Here is a 13,559-nt window from a genome sequence, read left to right on the forward strand (position 1 = left end):
AGGCAATCAAGATGCTCAAGGCTAAATGTAATAGGAAAAAAAAAAATGACAATAAACCCATATTATTAATCAATAAAGCTTTTAAAGTTTTTTTGTTGTCATTGTTTTGTTTTGTTTGTTTGGTGTTTGAGCATGCTAGGCAAACACACATGCTCCTAGGCCCCATCCATCAGCTTAGATAAAGCTATATAGTGAAGAACTATTTCTTTGGGTTTTTGTTGTTGTTTGTTTATTGGTACCAGGGATTGATGCAGAGGTGCTTAACCATTGAGGCACATTCCCAGCTCTTTCTTTCTTTCTTTCTTTTTAATATTTTTTTTGGTTGTTAATGTGGACCTTTATTTTAATCATTTATTTATATGCAGTGCTGAGAATTGAACCCAGTGCCTCACACATGCAAGGGAAGTGCTCTACCATTGAGCCACAACCCCAGCCCCACCCCCACCCCCGACTCTTTTTTAAATTTTGAGACAGTCTTGCTAAATTGCTAAAGTTGTTTGTTGTTTTTGTTTTGATACCAGGATTAAACTCAGGGGCACTTAACCACTGAGCCACATCCTCAGTCCTTTTTTTTTTTTTTTAATTTTGAGACAGAATCTCACTAAATTGCTGAGGCTGGCTTTGAACCTACGATCCTCCTATCTTAGCTTCCTGAGTTGCTGGGGTTACAGGCATGAGCCACTGCGCCCAGTGTAAGGCTGGTTTTGAACTTTTGATCCTTCTGCTTTGGCCTCCTAAACTGCTAGGATTACAGGCCTGCACCACCAGCCAGCATGGAGTACTATTTCACTATTTAAAAAGAACAAGGTATTTCCTGATGGTGGAACTTCCAAGATATACTGCCAAGTAACAGTAACTAAGAAAGCTAGTTGTTGAACAATACATGAGTCGCAATCTCATTTTATGTTTCCACTGGGTAGACATTTGCGTGTGCATGTGTGTGTGAGTGTGTGTGTGTCTGTGTGTAGATATAAAAAGTGAATCTGGCAGACATGCAGCAAACTGTTGGCAGTGGTCACACTTGAGGGAGGGGTGAGTTTGACAGAGAGAAGGGGAGTTTCACTTGTTTGGAATGTGTATTTTAGAACATGCATTGCACATGTAATTTTTTTTTTAAATAAGTAAAAGGAAACTGTAAGTCTCTGTTGAAGGTTGATGTGAGGACAGATCTGTGAAAGCATCACTGAGCTGTGTAAATGGATTCCATCCCTAGCCTCCCTCAAAGTTAGATTCCACCCTAAGATACAGACTAAGCACTGGCCAATGGGATGGGAAAAGAAGTTTTAACCAGGCATGGTGTCATGCCTGTAATCCTAGCAGCTTGGGAGGCTGAGGCAGGAGGATCGTAGGTTCAAAGCCAGCCGTAGCAATTTAGTGAGACTCCAAGCAACCTAGTGAGACCCTGTCTCAAAATTAAGCAAAAAAAAAAAAAAAGGACTGGGGTTGTGGCTCAGTGGTTAAGTGCCCCTGGGTTTAATCCCTGGTATAAAAAAAAAAAAAAAAAAAGAAAGAAGGAAGGAAGGAAAGAAAAAGTTTTGAGCTTAATTCTTGGGATGTGTTCTTTAAAAGAGAGGTGCTTTCTTTACCCCTTCCTCCTTCAGGCTGGCTGAAATGTTGTTGCGATGGCTAGATCTCGAGAAGCCATATTGGACTATGATGCAAAGGTCCTAAGTTCAGTAGGATGGACAGTAAGTTAGCTGCAAAGACAGAGCCTGAGCTAAGGTCACATCATAAGGCCGCAGGAGACCTCAGAGTCTCCTACTGCACACAATATTCCATCACAGCCAAAGGAAACTTAAGCCCAGAGAGATCACATGATGTGCCAGGTCAGCGACTGAGCTAGAAGTTTTTCCAGAGATTGTCACCCCTACACCACCCCTACCCCACTCCCTTCACCCCTCGCTACTCTTTCCCCAGAAACCTCGCTTCCTAGAACTTGGACTATGTTCTGCTCTCTGGAAGCCCCCCGCCTCAGTTGGTTAATCTAAATGCAAGGCCTGGTGCACCTGTCAGCAGAACCTCACCCAGGGCACTCACTGTGGGTCTCTATGTCTATCTTTCCTATTTGGCTTCTTTTTGTCTCATTGTCCTTCTGTCTGCCTATCTGTCCCTGTCCATCAATCTTACTTTACATCCCTATTATTGTCACTCTGTCTCACCCTCTCTAACTCAGTCTGTCTCCTATCTTTCTGTCTCTCCTTCTCTCTTTGCCTCATTCTTTCCTAACTATGTCTCTCTCTCCCTAGCCCCCCCACCCTCACCCCTGTGGCTATAAAGTTTGTCTCTTTCCTCTAAAAGGTTTCAGGCAGTGCCTTTCCTAAGCGAGCTTCCGCCCTGCCTAAGTCTGAGCTTTTGCCTGACCAGGGCTGACCCTGCTGAGTCCTGCTCTATCTACCTCTTACCTGCTTTGTCTGTCCCGGGCACTATGGTGATCACGAGGGAGGACTGGTGTCTGTCTCCAGCCCCCAGAGGCTGCAGGACCCAGGCCAGTGGAACACCACCGTCTGGGGGTGAGTCCTGGGAGCCTGCTGTAGGAGGCGGACAGCTGGGCAAGCAGAGGCAAAGGCCAGTCCTGCTGGAGCTGCCAATGAGGCCACCCCCACCTCCTGCCACCCCTGGAACTTCAGGTGCTCTGAGGCAAGGCTGGCCAAGGGTGGGAGGTGTCGGGGCAAGCCCAGGGGTCACCCAGGGGGCCCTTGCTCCCCTCCTCCAGTTTCTGCTCAGCTAAAGCCAGGGCAGAGGGCTTTGGGGAGGCCTGGGCTGCTCCACAGAGCCTGTCGTAGAACACCAGGAGGGAGGGGCAGGGTGTGCAGCCTGAGTGGGCCTGAGGCATAGGGACAGGACCACAAATGCCATTTATGGGGGACAGTTTATAGGCCCTCTGTGGAGGGAGGAGACAAGGCTTCTAATTTTGTCTTTACCATTTACAATCTAAACGACAACCACAGTCGTTCCCTGCTCTGGATCTCAGTTTCCCCATCTGTGCAGTAGAGAGAGAAGGCTGCCATGCTCCACTATGCCAGCCTGAGTCTGTGATTCTGTCACCCCCACAAGCTTGGGTGCTTGGATCTGAAGGGAGTGGGACAGGACCTGCAAGGCGGGGGAGCTGCAGGAGCAGCCCGGGGGCTGCAGGCCCGCGTTCCACTGTGTGGAGCAGCGGTGACCGCCTCAGCCCATGGGCCTGAAGACCTGAGTCCACCCATCACCACCCACCTGTTCTCTCAAGACTCTCTTCTTCTGTGGCAGGGGATGATGGTCGCAGCCCCAAGTCCTGGTAGGATCCAGAGGACTCACAGATGTCCCTGCTTTACCGGGAAGACTCAGCTCTGAGCAGAGGCAGGGTGGGTGGGCAAGGACGGAGCTGGAGGTGGATGCTTGAGGATGGGTGTCCAAGAGCCCTAAGGACCCTGGGGAGTGTTGGGGGAGGGGTAGGCTGAAAGGAGCCATTGTGGGAAACAGGAAGAAGGACTCTGGGGTGGGCTAATTACAGGCCCAGGCTCTTCTAGACAAAGCCAGCGGCTTCTAAGTGGCCATTCTTTAGGGGAAAAAAGAAGAGTCCAAGGCCCCATTAAATCACTCATGCTGGGGCTGCAGAAGGTGGCTTGGAAGTCAGCCTTCCAGGGCTGCTCCCCCACCCACCCCACTCCCTCCCAACTCTTTGGGGTCGGGAGCAGCCAGGCCTTGCCACCCAGAGCAGCCTTGCCTGGAGTTTAAACCTTTGGAAAACTGCCAGAGGCAAAACCAAGGAGATATCTAGGAGTAGGAAGAATTCTGGGGTTAGGGACTAGGACTAGGGACGGGCTCTGCGCTGCTGGGCTCAGTTTCTTCAGCTGTAAAATGGGAGAGTCATCCAGCCCTGCCATGCTAAAATTCACTGAGCTTTCCAGACTTTCTCTGCAGAACTAAGGCCAGGTCTAGAGAAACCTTAGCACCAGAATCTCCGGCCTCCTCTGTTTACCCCCCTCTCTGCTTCCCTCCTTTCTGGGTACCAGCTTGCCTACGGAGGCCTCAAGATGCCTCTATCTGAAGCCAAGTTTGACTCAAAAGCCCAAATGTTTTTTGCTTCTCATGTATAAAATCCAAATAAAACAACCAAAACCAGAAGCTGAGTTGGGTTTTTTCATTCATTCATTCATTCATTCATTCCATAATGCTTTAACCATTCCCAGCCACCCATCTGTTGCCCAGACCTGTCCTGGGCACATGTATGTGATTCCTGAAGAGATGTTCAGTTGAGGGTGAACAGGTCAACATGCAAGACAGGAAAGGAAGAGGGTCAAGTTGCTCACCCGGGTGGTAGGTAGAAGTTTTACCAGTCTGCAAGGAGGAGGAAGTTGCTCCAAATAGAGCTGACAGTTTGGGCAGGGGAAACCACAGCAGCAAGGGAAGGAGGTGAGCAAGAGCAAAAGTCACTTCTCCAGGGCATGAAATAAGCCAGTCACAAAAGGACACATACCATATGGTTCCACCTATATAAGTACCTGGAGCAGTCATTCATAGCACAGAAAGTGGAAGGATGGTGGCCAGGGGCTAGGGCATAAGGAGGGGCATAGAGTTTCTGTTTTACAAGATGAAAAGAGTTCTGGAGGTGCTTGGCACAACAAGGCAAAATGTACTTAGAACTCTGAATATTTTAAAATGGTTAAGATGGTAATTTTGTGGGGTTTTTTGGTACCAGAGATTGAACCCAAGGGTGCTTAAGCACTGAGCCACATCCCTTCTACTCTTGCTTATCGACCACGTGATCTGAGATGAATTTCTTTTTTAAAAAAATAACTTTATCTGGGCCGGGGTTGTAACTCAGTGGTAGAGTGTTCACCTCGCATATATGAGGCCCTGAGTTCGATCCTCAGCACCACATAAAAATAAATAAATAAAAATAAAGATATTTGGCTGGGGAGATAGCTCAGGTGGCAGAGTGCTTGCCTCGCATGCACAAGGCCCTGGGTTCAATCCCCAGCACCACAAAAGTAAACAAACAAACAAATATATTGTGTCTATCTACAACTAAAAAAATTTTTTTAAAACTTTTTTATTTTTATGTGGTGCTGAGAATTGAACCCAGTGCCTCACACATGCTAGGTGAGCACTCTCCACTGAGCCACAATCCCAGCCCTGAGATGAATTTCTTAACGTTGTCTCAGCCTCAAATTCTTCATCTGTAAAACAGGAAATAGGATCTGGGGTTGTAGTGGTGGAATGCTTGCCTAACATGTGTGAGGCTCTGGGTTTGATCCTCAGCACCGTATAAATATAAATAAATAAATAAAGGAATTGTGTCCATCTACAATTGAAAAAAAATGTAGAACAAAACAACAAATAACTGTATCTATCTCAGAGAGCTATGCAGAGTGCCTAATATCTAGTAGCTGCTCAATGAAAAACATCATTAATGATAATGATATTGACGGTGGTGATGGTGGTGATAGTGGTGGTGGTGGTGGTGGTGGTGGTGGTAGTGATGGTGGTGGTGGTGGTGATGGAGATAGTGATGGTGTTCATGATGTGGTTGGTGGAGGTGGTGATGGTGGTGGTGGTAATAGTAGGTGTAGGTGTGGTTCTTACTGAGAGGTCTCCAGAATCTTCTGACTTCCATTGGGTATTAGCAAGACCCAGGATCAGGAACGATGGATTTCAGCTTGACTACTCTTCAGTGTGAAAGGCTCAGAGCTCTTTGTAAAGTGAAACTGTGCCCCATATTGTGTGTTTTGATTAAGTGGGTGAACTGATTTCAGAATCAGGTGCTAAGGGAGTAATCCCAGGGAATAGACAACATCCCCCTTCCCTTATCGCACTGTTCACAACTGAGTTAAGAATCTTTGGGGGCGAACAGACAGGCTCTTCCAGAAATGGAAAATTCTGAATACCATATATTCATGTACCTCTCAACTCTGGCCCTGCTCTATTTTTTTTTTCCATAGAACTTATTGTCTTCTAGCTTACATTATAATTTACTTATTTTCTATATATCATATTCATTTTTGTCTTCTTCCCTTTCCTGTTTCACTAGAAGACAAGCTTCAGGAGGGCAGGAATGTTTGGTTCACTGCTATACTTCAAATGCTTAAAATAGTGCCTCACATAGAGTATATGCTCAATAAATATTTGTCGAAGGAACAAATGCTAAAAGAGATTAATGGCTGCCTTGGTTCCCCAGGTCAGGCCCCATCTTCCTGGCTTGTTACCTGGTTTCTCAAACAAACGGAGAGAAGTGGGTGTGTCCCTGAACACCCAGCCTGTAGGCTTTCAGACAGGACACAGGCTGGGACTATGGGCAGGAGTGCAGTGCTTAGCCTGGGGTCAGGCCCTGAACGTGACCATGGCTTTTAGTGGGCCTGAACCCTGGCTCCCTGCATCCTTGATAAGCCAGAGGCTGAAGGCTGAAGAAAAGACACTGGACCTGGAGTTCGAGGTCTTGAGTGTGGGATTTAACGAGAAAGGCAGATATGCCCTGCGGCTGTCAGCTGAGAACCCACTGCTGGCAGGCTCTGGAGATGGGGTACAGTTGCAGGTGAATGATGGGGACCCCCTCCAAGCCTGCTCTGCTGTCACTGATGTCATTGAGCAGCAGGATCCTGGCCAAAGCCTCACCCTCCCCAGGAACAAATTTATCTTTACTTTGCCCAAAGGTACAATGTGGGAGTGGGAGGGGGAGTGGGAGGCAGAGGAGGTCCCTGGGCTTCTCCCCCAGCCCCTTCCAGGGACCCTAGGAAAGCTCAGGAGTGCTGGGAGGGGTGTGCAGATCCTCAGACTAAACTACAAATCTTGGCCCATGTGGCCTTGGGGATACTGGCCCTCTATGAGGCTCTGTCTCCTTCAGTATGACTCAGGATGCTGGTATTATTCCTATAGGGTAAGGTGAGGAGGAAACGGAGGGGCAGGTGTGAATTTAAAAGCACTAGCCCAAGGTAGGTTTGGACCCGGTCTTGGGTAGTGAACATTACAGCAAGTAACCCTAGAACCTCTGAGCATCACTTAGCTGTGGGTATGGCGGATGAACAGGGACAAGGAGACCCAGATCTTGCCTTCTAGAAGCTTCCAGACCAGGTAAAGAGAGGCAGGAATCTTAGAGAATGACTAAAAAAGCGAAAGGGAGAAAAAGATCCATGCCTAGGTTGTGAGGCCACCCAGGACAGCTTCTCAGTAGAAGAGAGACTTGAGGGAAGGAGAAAACCAAGTCCCAGACTTTAGGTGACCAGAATTGGGGACAGGTTGAACTCTTCCTTGGGGCAAGGTGGTTTCAGGGCCCACGATGGCCCCATAGGTGAAGAGCCCTCCCTTCCTCCCTCTAGGGGCCAGGTACCCAGCATGGGTAAAGGGAGGAGCTACAGGTAGGGACCTGAGAGGGGGCTCACCCCCCAGGGAAAACTTCACCAAGCCTGATGGGCTTTGACTCAACAGCTAGCCAGCCCAGGCTGCCCTGGGTCCCTGCTTGTCCTTCTCACCCACTGTAGAGAGAGACCCTAGAGACCACAGTCAAATCCCATATTTCCCACCCAGGGTTCTGCAAGAATGATGGGCACCATGATGCGCGGCTGCGTGTGGAGGCGCTGCGGCTGGAGGGGGCCTCAGGACAGGCAGTCCAGCGGGTGGGCCAGGCCATCTTCCCCATCTACCCACGGCCAGACCAACCCCGCATGAACCTGGAGGCGAGGGAGCACGAGGACCTGTACCGCTACCGTGGCAACCTGCCTCTGCTCCGGGCCAGTGAGGACCCCACTGTCCGCCACTGTGGAGGACTGGCCTACAGCGTGGCCTTCCATGTGCACCGGGCCCCTCAGCCTCCTGCTTCCAACTGTCCTCCGGCACACAGACAACCAGAACCCATGGCACCAAATCCAGAGCCCGGACTTCCCAGGCTGCAGGTGGGTGCTTTCTGGGTCCCAGATCATTGGGCAGAGCAGCAAAGCCTCCCAAGGCTGCCTCCTTCAGTTCTGGTGATCAGCAGTCTGAGGATGGACCAGGAGTCTCAGCTTAAAGGGACAGACCAAAAAAAAAAAATAGATGGAACCAAGGCCACACAAAGCAGGGACACAGCAGGGTGGGGATTCTTTTGCCTAGTGTGTTAGTGTTCCCTGAGACCTCGCCAGGGAACACTCACTTTAATCTCCTCTGTGGGCCCACCTTCAAGTTCCTCCAGCTCCCACTGTGACCAGGAGAGGCTCAGCCCTGAACCAGGACCCTGGCAGCCTCAGGCCCAGGCGAGGGTATCTAGTCCTTAACTGAGCACAGGAGGGTTTCCCACTTCCACAGACAGGCAGCATGTCTGGAAGGCCTCACAGCCAGCACTGAAAAACCAGTAGAGTAAATGGTAGCCCATTTCACAGGGCGAGGGACCAAGGCTCAAGGTTACTTGATTCCATTTAATGCCAACAACATTCCTGAGACCTTAGTACACAGTGATATATTGAACCCAAAGCTAGGTGGGTCCTTAAGGTGTGGGGGCTCTCCTGCATCACCTCTCTCCCCCACTGCCCTGGTATGGTGCTGAGCAGAGCCTGGGTAATGGACCAAGTCTGGCTGGAAGAGGGCTGGTAGATGGGATAAACTAGAGCAAATGGAGGGTAGTGGCAGAAGAGCAGAGGTGGAATTTGTCAATTTGGAAGGCAATGGGAAGCCACTGGAGGGTGTGTATAGAAAGACAAGAGGGGACTGTGGCTTTGGCAGAGTGAGCAGGAAGTGCAAACCAGGGACCCAGGGACCAACCTCTCTTGTCCAGGGCTCCAGGCTGTTAACACGGCCCACTCTGGCTCTGTCCCTTCATTCACCCTTTTGACTCCTCGCTGTACCCCCAGCTCTGTGCTGTGTGCTGAGCTTGTAAAATGAGATGGGTGTCACCTGGATTCCTAGGGAACTTTCTGTTCCCTCAGATTGTAAATTCCCTGACTTCACAGCCTGGGCCCTGGCCCTTCGGTCCTATGTTCTATCACAGGACTAGGCTTTTAGGAGACTCTGAGCTCTGGGACAGGCTGATCCCTGCTCACCAGGTCCCAGCATGGCTTGGTCACACCCAGCCCGGAGCCACAGGCCAGGCTGCTGTTTGAAATGCACGGTGAGGGAGGGTGGGGCTGCTGGGGGAAGGGGCTGGTCCGATGGCTGTGACAGACTCAGCAGCTCTAATTTCTGTTATTTAAAGCCATCATCTCTGCGCCACACTCCCTCTTAAAGTGTCAGATGTCTGCTTCTACCAAGACAAGAAAATGGTTTTCGAGGGAGAGGGAAATCGCCCCCTCCAGGGGGTCAGCAATCACAGGCCTAACAACAGCACAGAAGCCCACGGGAACAGACAATGGAGGGTCCTTTGAGAATAGAGGGCTGTGCTTTTAGTGAGGCAAACTCGGTCCAGCCCAGCCCTTGAGAGGGAGGAAGACAGGCATCTTTCTGGTGTTGCCTCTTGAAGGCTCAGACACAGTTGGAAAGGCGGCATCAAGACCAGGCTCAGTGGGACCCATGTTGTCCTTTGGACCTGTGCCACCTCCCTAGGGAAGTGGATGTGACCTGGAACCACAGGGGCCCACAAAACCTCACACTCTTCCCTGCATTCCCCAATTTGTGAATAAGGACAAGGAAGCCCAGGAGGGGAAGATTTCGCTCAGCTCTCTTTGGTTCTCAGTTGAAGAGAAATGGAGCCGGAATTGGGAGGGCAGGGACAACAGGAGGAAAGGCCTGAAGCAGGAAGGCTAGAGATGACAGGAGAAGATTGCATTCTTGGGATGTAGCCCAACCTCAGCAATGTTCAGGTCAAGTCTAGGAATGGATTTCTGGGCTCCAGATACAAAATCTAAATTCAAGGCCACCTCCTCCAGGAAGCTTTCCCAGAATTGGTTTCATCCCTTTCAGGCTACTCTCAGTCCTGTCTGCACTAGGCATCTCAACAGTTGACTCTATTTATTTGATTTAGGACTGTATTGTAGGCTCACAGGTTGTTCTCTAATTTGCATAGTGTTTGCCATTTTTTCAGCCAGAACTGATGATGGTCATGGTGCTGGGCAGTGGAGTGGGGGTAGAGGGAGGCATGAAGTGCAGGCGATTGGGAAAGCCATGATTAGGATGCTCAAGGATAAGTAGGGAACAGAGGCAGGGTTCAGTAGGTGACCAGGGCCTACTTCAAGGACTGACTGAAGCAGAATCACTTTGTTTTTCAGCCCCAACAGGTTACTGGGCCCTAAATAACCACAGGAATGTAGGGCTAAGAAGGACTATCCCCTTAAATATTTTCAGTGTGAAACAATCATATGCTAGGATGAAGATCACTCCTAGGACCCCTGACCCACCAGAGGGCACTAAGTGTTTGCTAGCAGGGGCTACCAAGGGTTCTCAGCATGGAAGGGCAACCACTCCAGGTTCCCTGCCAGCCATAGGCACATGGTGCTTCCTGAGTGGGTGGAGCCTCCACCCCAACCCTCCACACAGCCCACTCCCTGACACTGCCCACTGTCATCTCTTGGCAGCTTTGAGACTATCTGGCCACCCCATACCCTGCCCCTCCTTGTCCAATGGTAAGGGGGAGTTATCAGACCACAAGGAGGTGGCCTGCACTGGGCAGAGTGGGTGCTCCAGCCTCAGGAAACAGCAGGAAGATGCAGGGGAGGCTTGATCAAGGGGCCATCAGAGGTGACTCTGCTGAACTCCTGGGAGGGCAAATGACCTCTGTGGGAGGACCTGGGGAGGCCACAGCAGCTTTGAGCTTGGAACCATTAGGCTGACCCTCCAGAAACCTCACTCCCGTCTCCTAAGATCTCTGAAGTTTCAAGGACTACTTCCCTGGGGCAGAGCTGTTTAAGAGGGAAACTTTGGACTGGAAATTCCCAGGGATAAAATATCTGAAAACATGAATTTAAAAATTCCCTGTTCTTAGCTCTGGGAGCCTTCCTAGCGGCTCAATCAGTGTTGAACCTTGGAGGCCCCAAGCTTCCTCCCACATGGCTGGGAGCTCTAGATTCCAGGCTCAGAGGGAGGAGGAGAGCGAGGGCGTGGTGGGCTCCCTCCCCCAGCAGTTACCTCTTTCAAACAATTGCAGTTTTGTTTCATGGAAGCAATTGGGTTTTCCAAGAGCGTTTTAAATGGCACTTTCAAGGTTTTTTTTTTTTTCTTGCTTTCTTTTTACTCTTTCCATTTAAAACACCTTTCCCCAGCCCCCAGAGGGGAAAAATGAAAGAAAAAGCTAATAAAGCAATCACCAAATGCCAAGCACCTGGCTCTAAGCCTGTGAATTCTGATTGTGGATTTGGCGTCCACAGGCTGGGGCACTTTCATTAAGGAGAAATGGAGGGGAACGGAGAACAGCCACGGAGCTGTTAGTGGCTTGCCTAGAGTCCCCTCTGCCCTCGGTCCCTACACCTCGGTGTCGGTGTCGGATGTCCTCCCTTTGTTCCTCCCTGTCCCCATCCCCCATCCCGCCTGTCGGTCCCTGTCTAGATTCTGGCGGGAGCTCCAGGCCTGCACTTTCCCCACCCCAGGCACCCTCCCGCCTCCCGGCCAGAGCACTGCAGAGTCCTCACTCTCCAGTCTCTGCTCTGCTTTTAAATTCATTATGTCTTTTATTGCTCGCTATTGCCTAAGCTATTTCTATTGCCCTGGAGACTAAAATGGTTCAAGCCGGGAGGGGCGCACAATGCGGATTTCATTAACTTTACTCTTTACTGCCCGTTGAATCTCAGGGGACTGGCCTGGCTTGGGGAGACGGGCACCTCTTTGTTCGTGCCCCTTCACCCCGGTGCCAGCCCTTTTGTGGGCTGGCTTCCCGGGTCTTGAGCAGCCTCCCTTCAGCTGCTCCAGGCCCATTTCACAGGTCGGGAAACAGGCTCCCAAACACTGCTTGGGCAGCTAACCAACGAAGTGGCAGGAACTGAAGAAGGTGAAAGCCGCTTGGACCAGGACTGCCAGTCCCCTCTCGGGCTGATGCCCACCCCCCCAGCCCCTCATGCTGGGACCCCAAAGCCTCCCCTCCTCTGCTCTTCCTGCCTCCATTAAATATGAGGACCTGCAGCCCCGCGGCCCCTCCTTGCAAATGAGGCAGTTTTATAGGCTTTAGAAAAACACTCCAATTGTTCCCTCAATTACCCTGGAGCAGATTGAATATATTAATCTCTCTCTTAACTCGAGTTAGAGACTCGGCTGCCGCCCCTCCCCCCAGCCACCAGGACCCCTCCACTGGCATGTGCCAGGCATCATCCCAGCCCCCACCTTCCTTGGTCTTGAGCCCTAAGCAGGTCAGCATTCATCCAGGGTCTAGGGTGCATGTTCTGCTCAAGCTGTGCCCTCACAAGCAGGCACATGCGTGTGCACGCGCATGTTGCACTTGCGGGCACATGCACACACACACACACACATACACACATACACACACACATACACACAGCAGACAGCTGCTTTACATTTCTCTATCAATTTTCATTGATTTTCTCCTTTGCCACTCTTTGAAAGAGCCTTTTCCTTGAGTGAACGTGATTGTGGGGGCTCCCCCCTGAGAAGGGGGCGGCTGGGGGCTGCAGGCGGCTCCCCCTTCTGCTCCCGCGACAACTGCCTCCAGCTTGAACACACTCTGCCCCAGGCAGCTGAGCCCGTTAAAAGCTACCTGAGGTTTCCCTTTGTAGCTCGATTTTCTTTTATTTCAGAGGAACAAAGACACTGTCAAGGCGTTCTCAGAGAGTACTGTCACCCACGCAGGGAGGGGTGCAGACCTGTCACTGTGGTGGAAGGTTGACTGAGGCTGGCAGAAGGAGCAGAGCAGGCCAATACTAGCCCTGGGGAGCGTGGGCACTTCCAGTCACCCCAACCTCAGGAGGAGAGGCCAGGGGCCAAATGCTCCACATTACCCTGCTGGCCTCCTGCTGGCTCCTCTTCCTCCTCTGGGTGCACTAAACACTTTTCTGCCAAGGGAGTCCTCCAGAGACCCCAGGAGTCCTGGGTGTGTATCCTAGATGGGACTTAAAGGAGTCTCTTATTTATACCGTTGCTCAAGCCAGTTTATTTAGTAGGTGTTTTACCATATGCAAGTAGCAACTCCCTCACTTCCACATCTGTACAATGGGTGACAGCAATTCCTATTGTCCTCTATGACTGGGAAGATTTAATGAGTTAGAGTTAGCCCTGCCCTGCAGGATGTATTTAATGAATTTTTGCCTTTGCCACTCTAGTAATGAGGAAGTTGGGAGGTGTGTTGGGCAAGGCAGATGGGTTTGAGCCTCCTCAGTTTCTGCATCTAGAAAATAGGTTTGCTCCTTCTTGCCCAGGTGGAGAAGGGCGTCACAAATTTGTGAGATGCGCTATCTCTAGGCCAGATACCAGGCTCAGAGTAGAGAAGGCCAGCCTGGGTGCTAGTCTGGGAAGTGGCTCCTTTAGCAGATTGTTGTAAGGAACACACCAGATGGCCCTGCTCCCCCTCCCCCAGCTTTCCTTCCCTCTTCCCCCACCCCGGGGGGGGGGGGGGGGGGTGCTGACACTGGCTCCACCTGGAGGACTGTGTGTGTGTGTGTGTGTGTGTGTGTGTGTGTGTGTGAGAGAGAGAGAGAGAGAGAGAGAGATGTGTGCTTGGTGTGGTAGTGTGGGGAGAGATG

The 13,559-nt window shown here is 50.8% G+C and overlaps 1 protein-coding gene across 1 annotated transcript in view; it reads left to right on the top strand.

Moving 5' to 3' along the window:
- Window positions 1-6,319: 6,319 nt before the first annotated feature.
- Window positions 6,320-13,559, top strand: part of Ccdc33 (coiled-coil domain containing 33) — a 108,893-nt gene continuing 101,653 nt past the window's right edge. The window contains exons 1-2 of the mRNA XM_027923464.2: window positions 6,320-6,629; window positions 7,501-7,829. Coding sequence (XP_027779265.2) covers window positions 6,320-6,629; window positions 7,501-7,829 — 639 coding nt within the window. The remainder of the gene's footprint in view (window positions 6,630-7,500; window positions 7,830-13,559) is intronic.

The sequence above is a fragment of the Marmota flaviventris genome, chromosome 2 (genome assembly GCF_047511675.1).
Source record: "Marmota flaviventris isolate mMarFla1 chromosome 2, mMarFla1.hap1, whole genome shotgun sequence".
Taxonomy (NCBI): domain Eukaryota; kingdom Metazoa; phylum Chordata; class Mammalia; order Rodentia; family Sciuridae; genus Marmota; species Marmota flaviventris.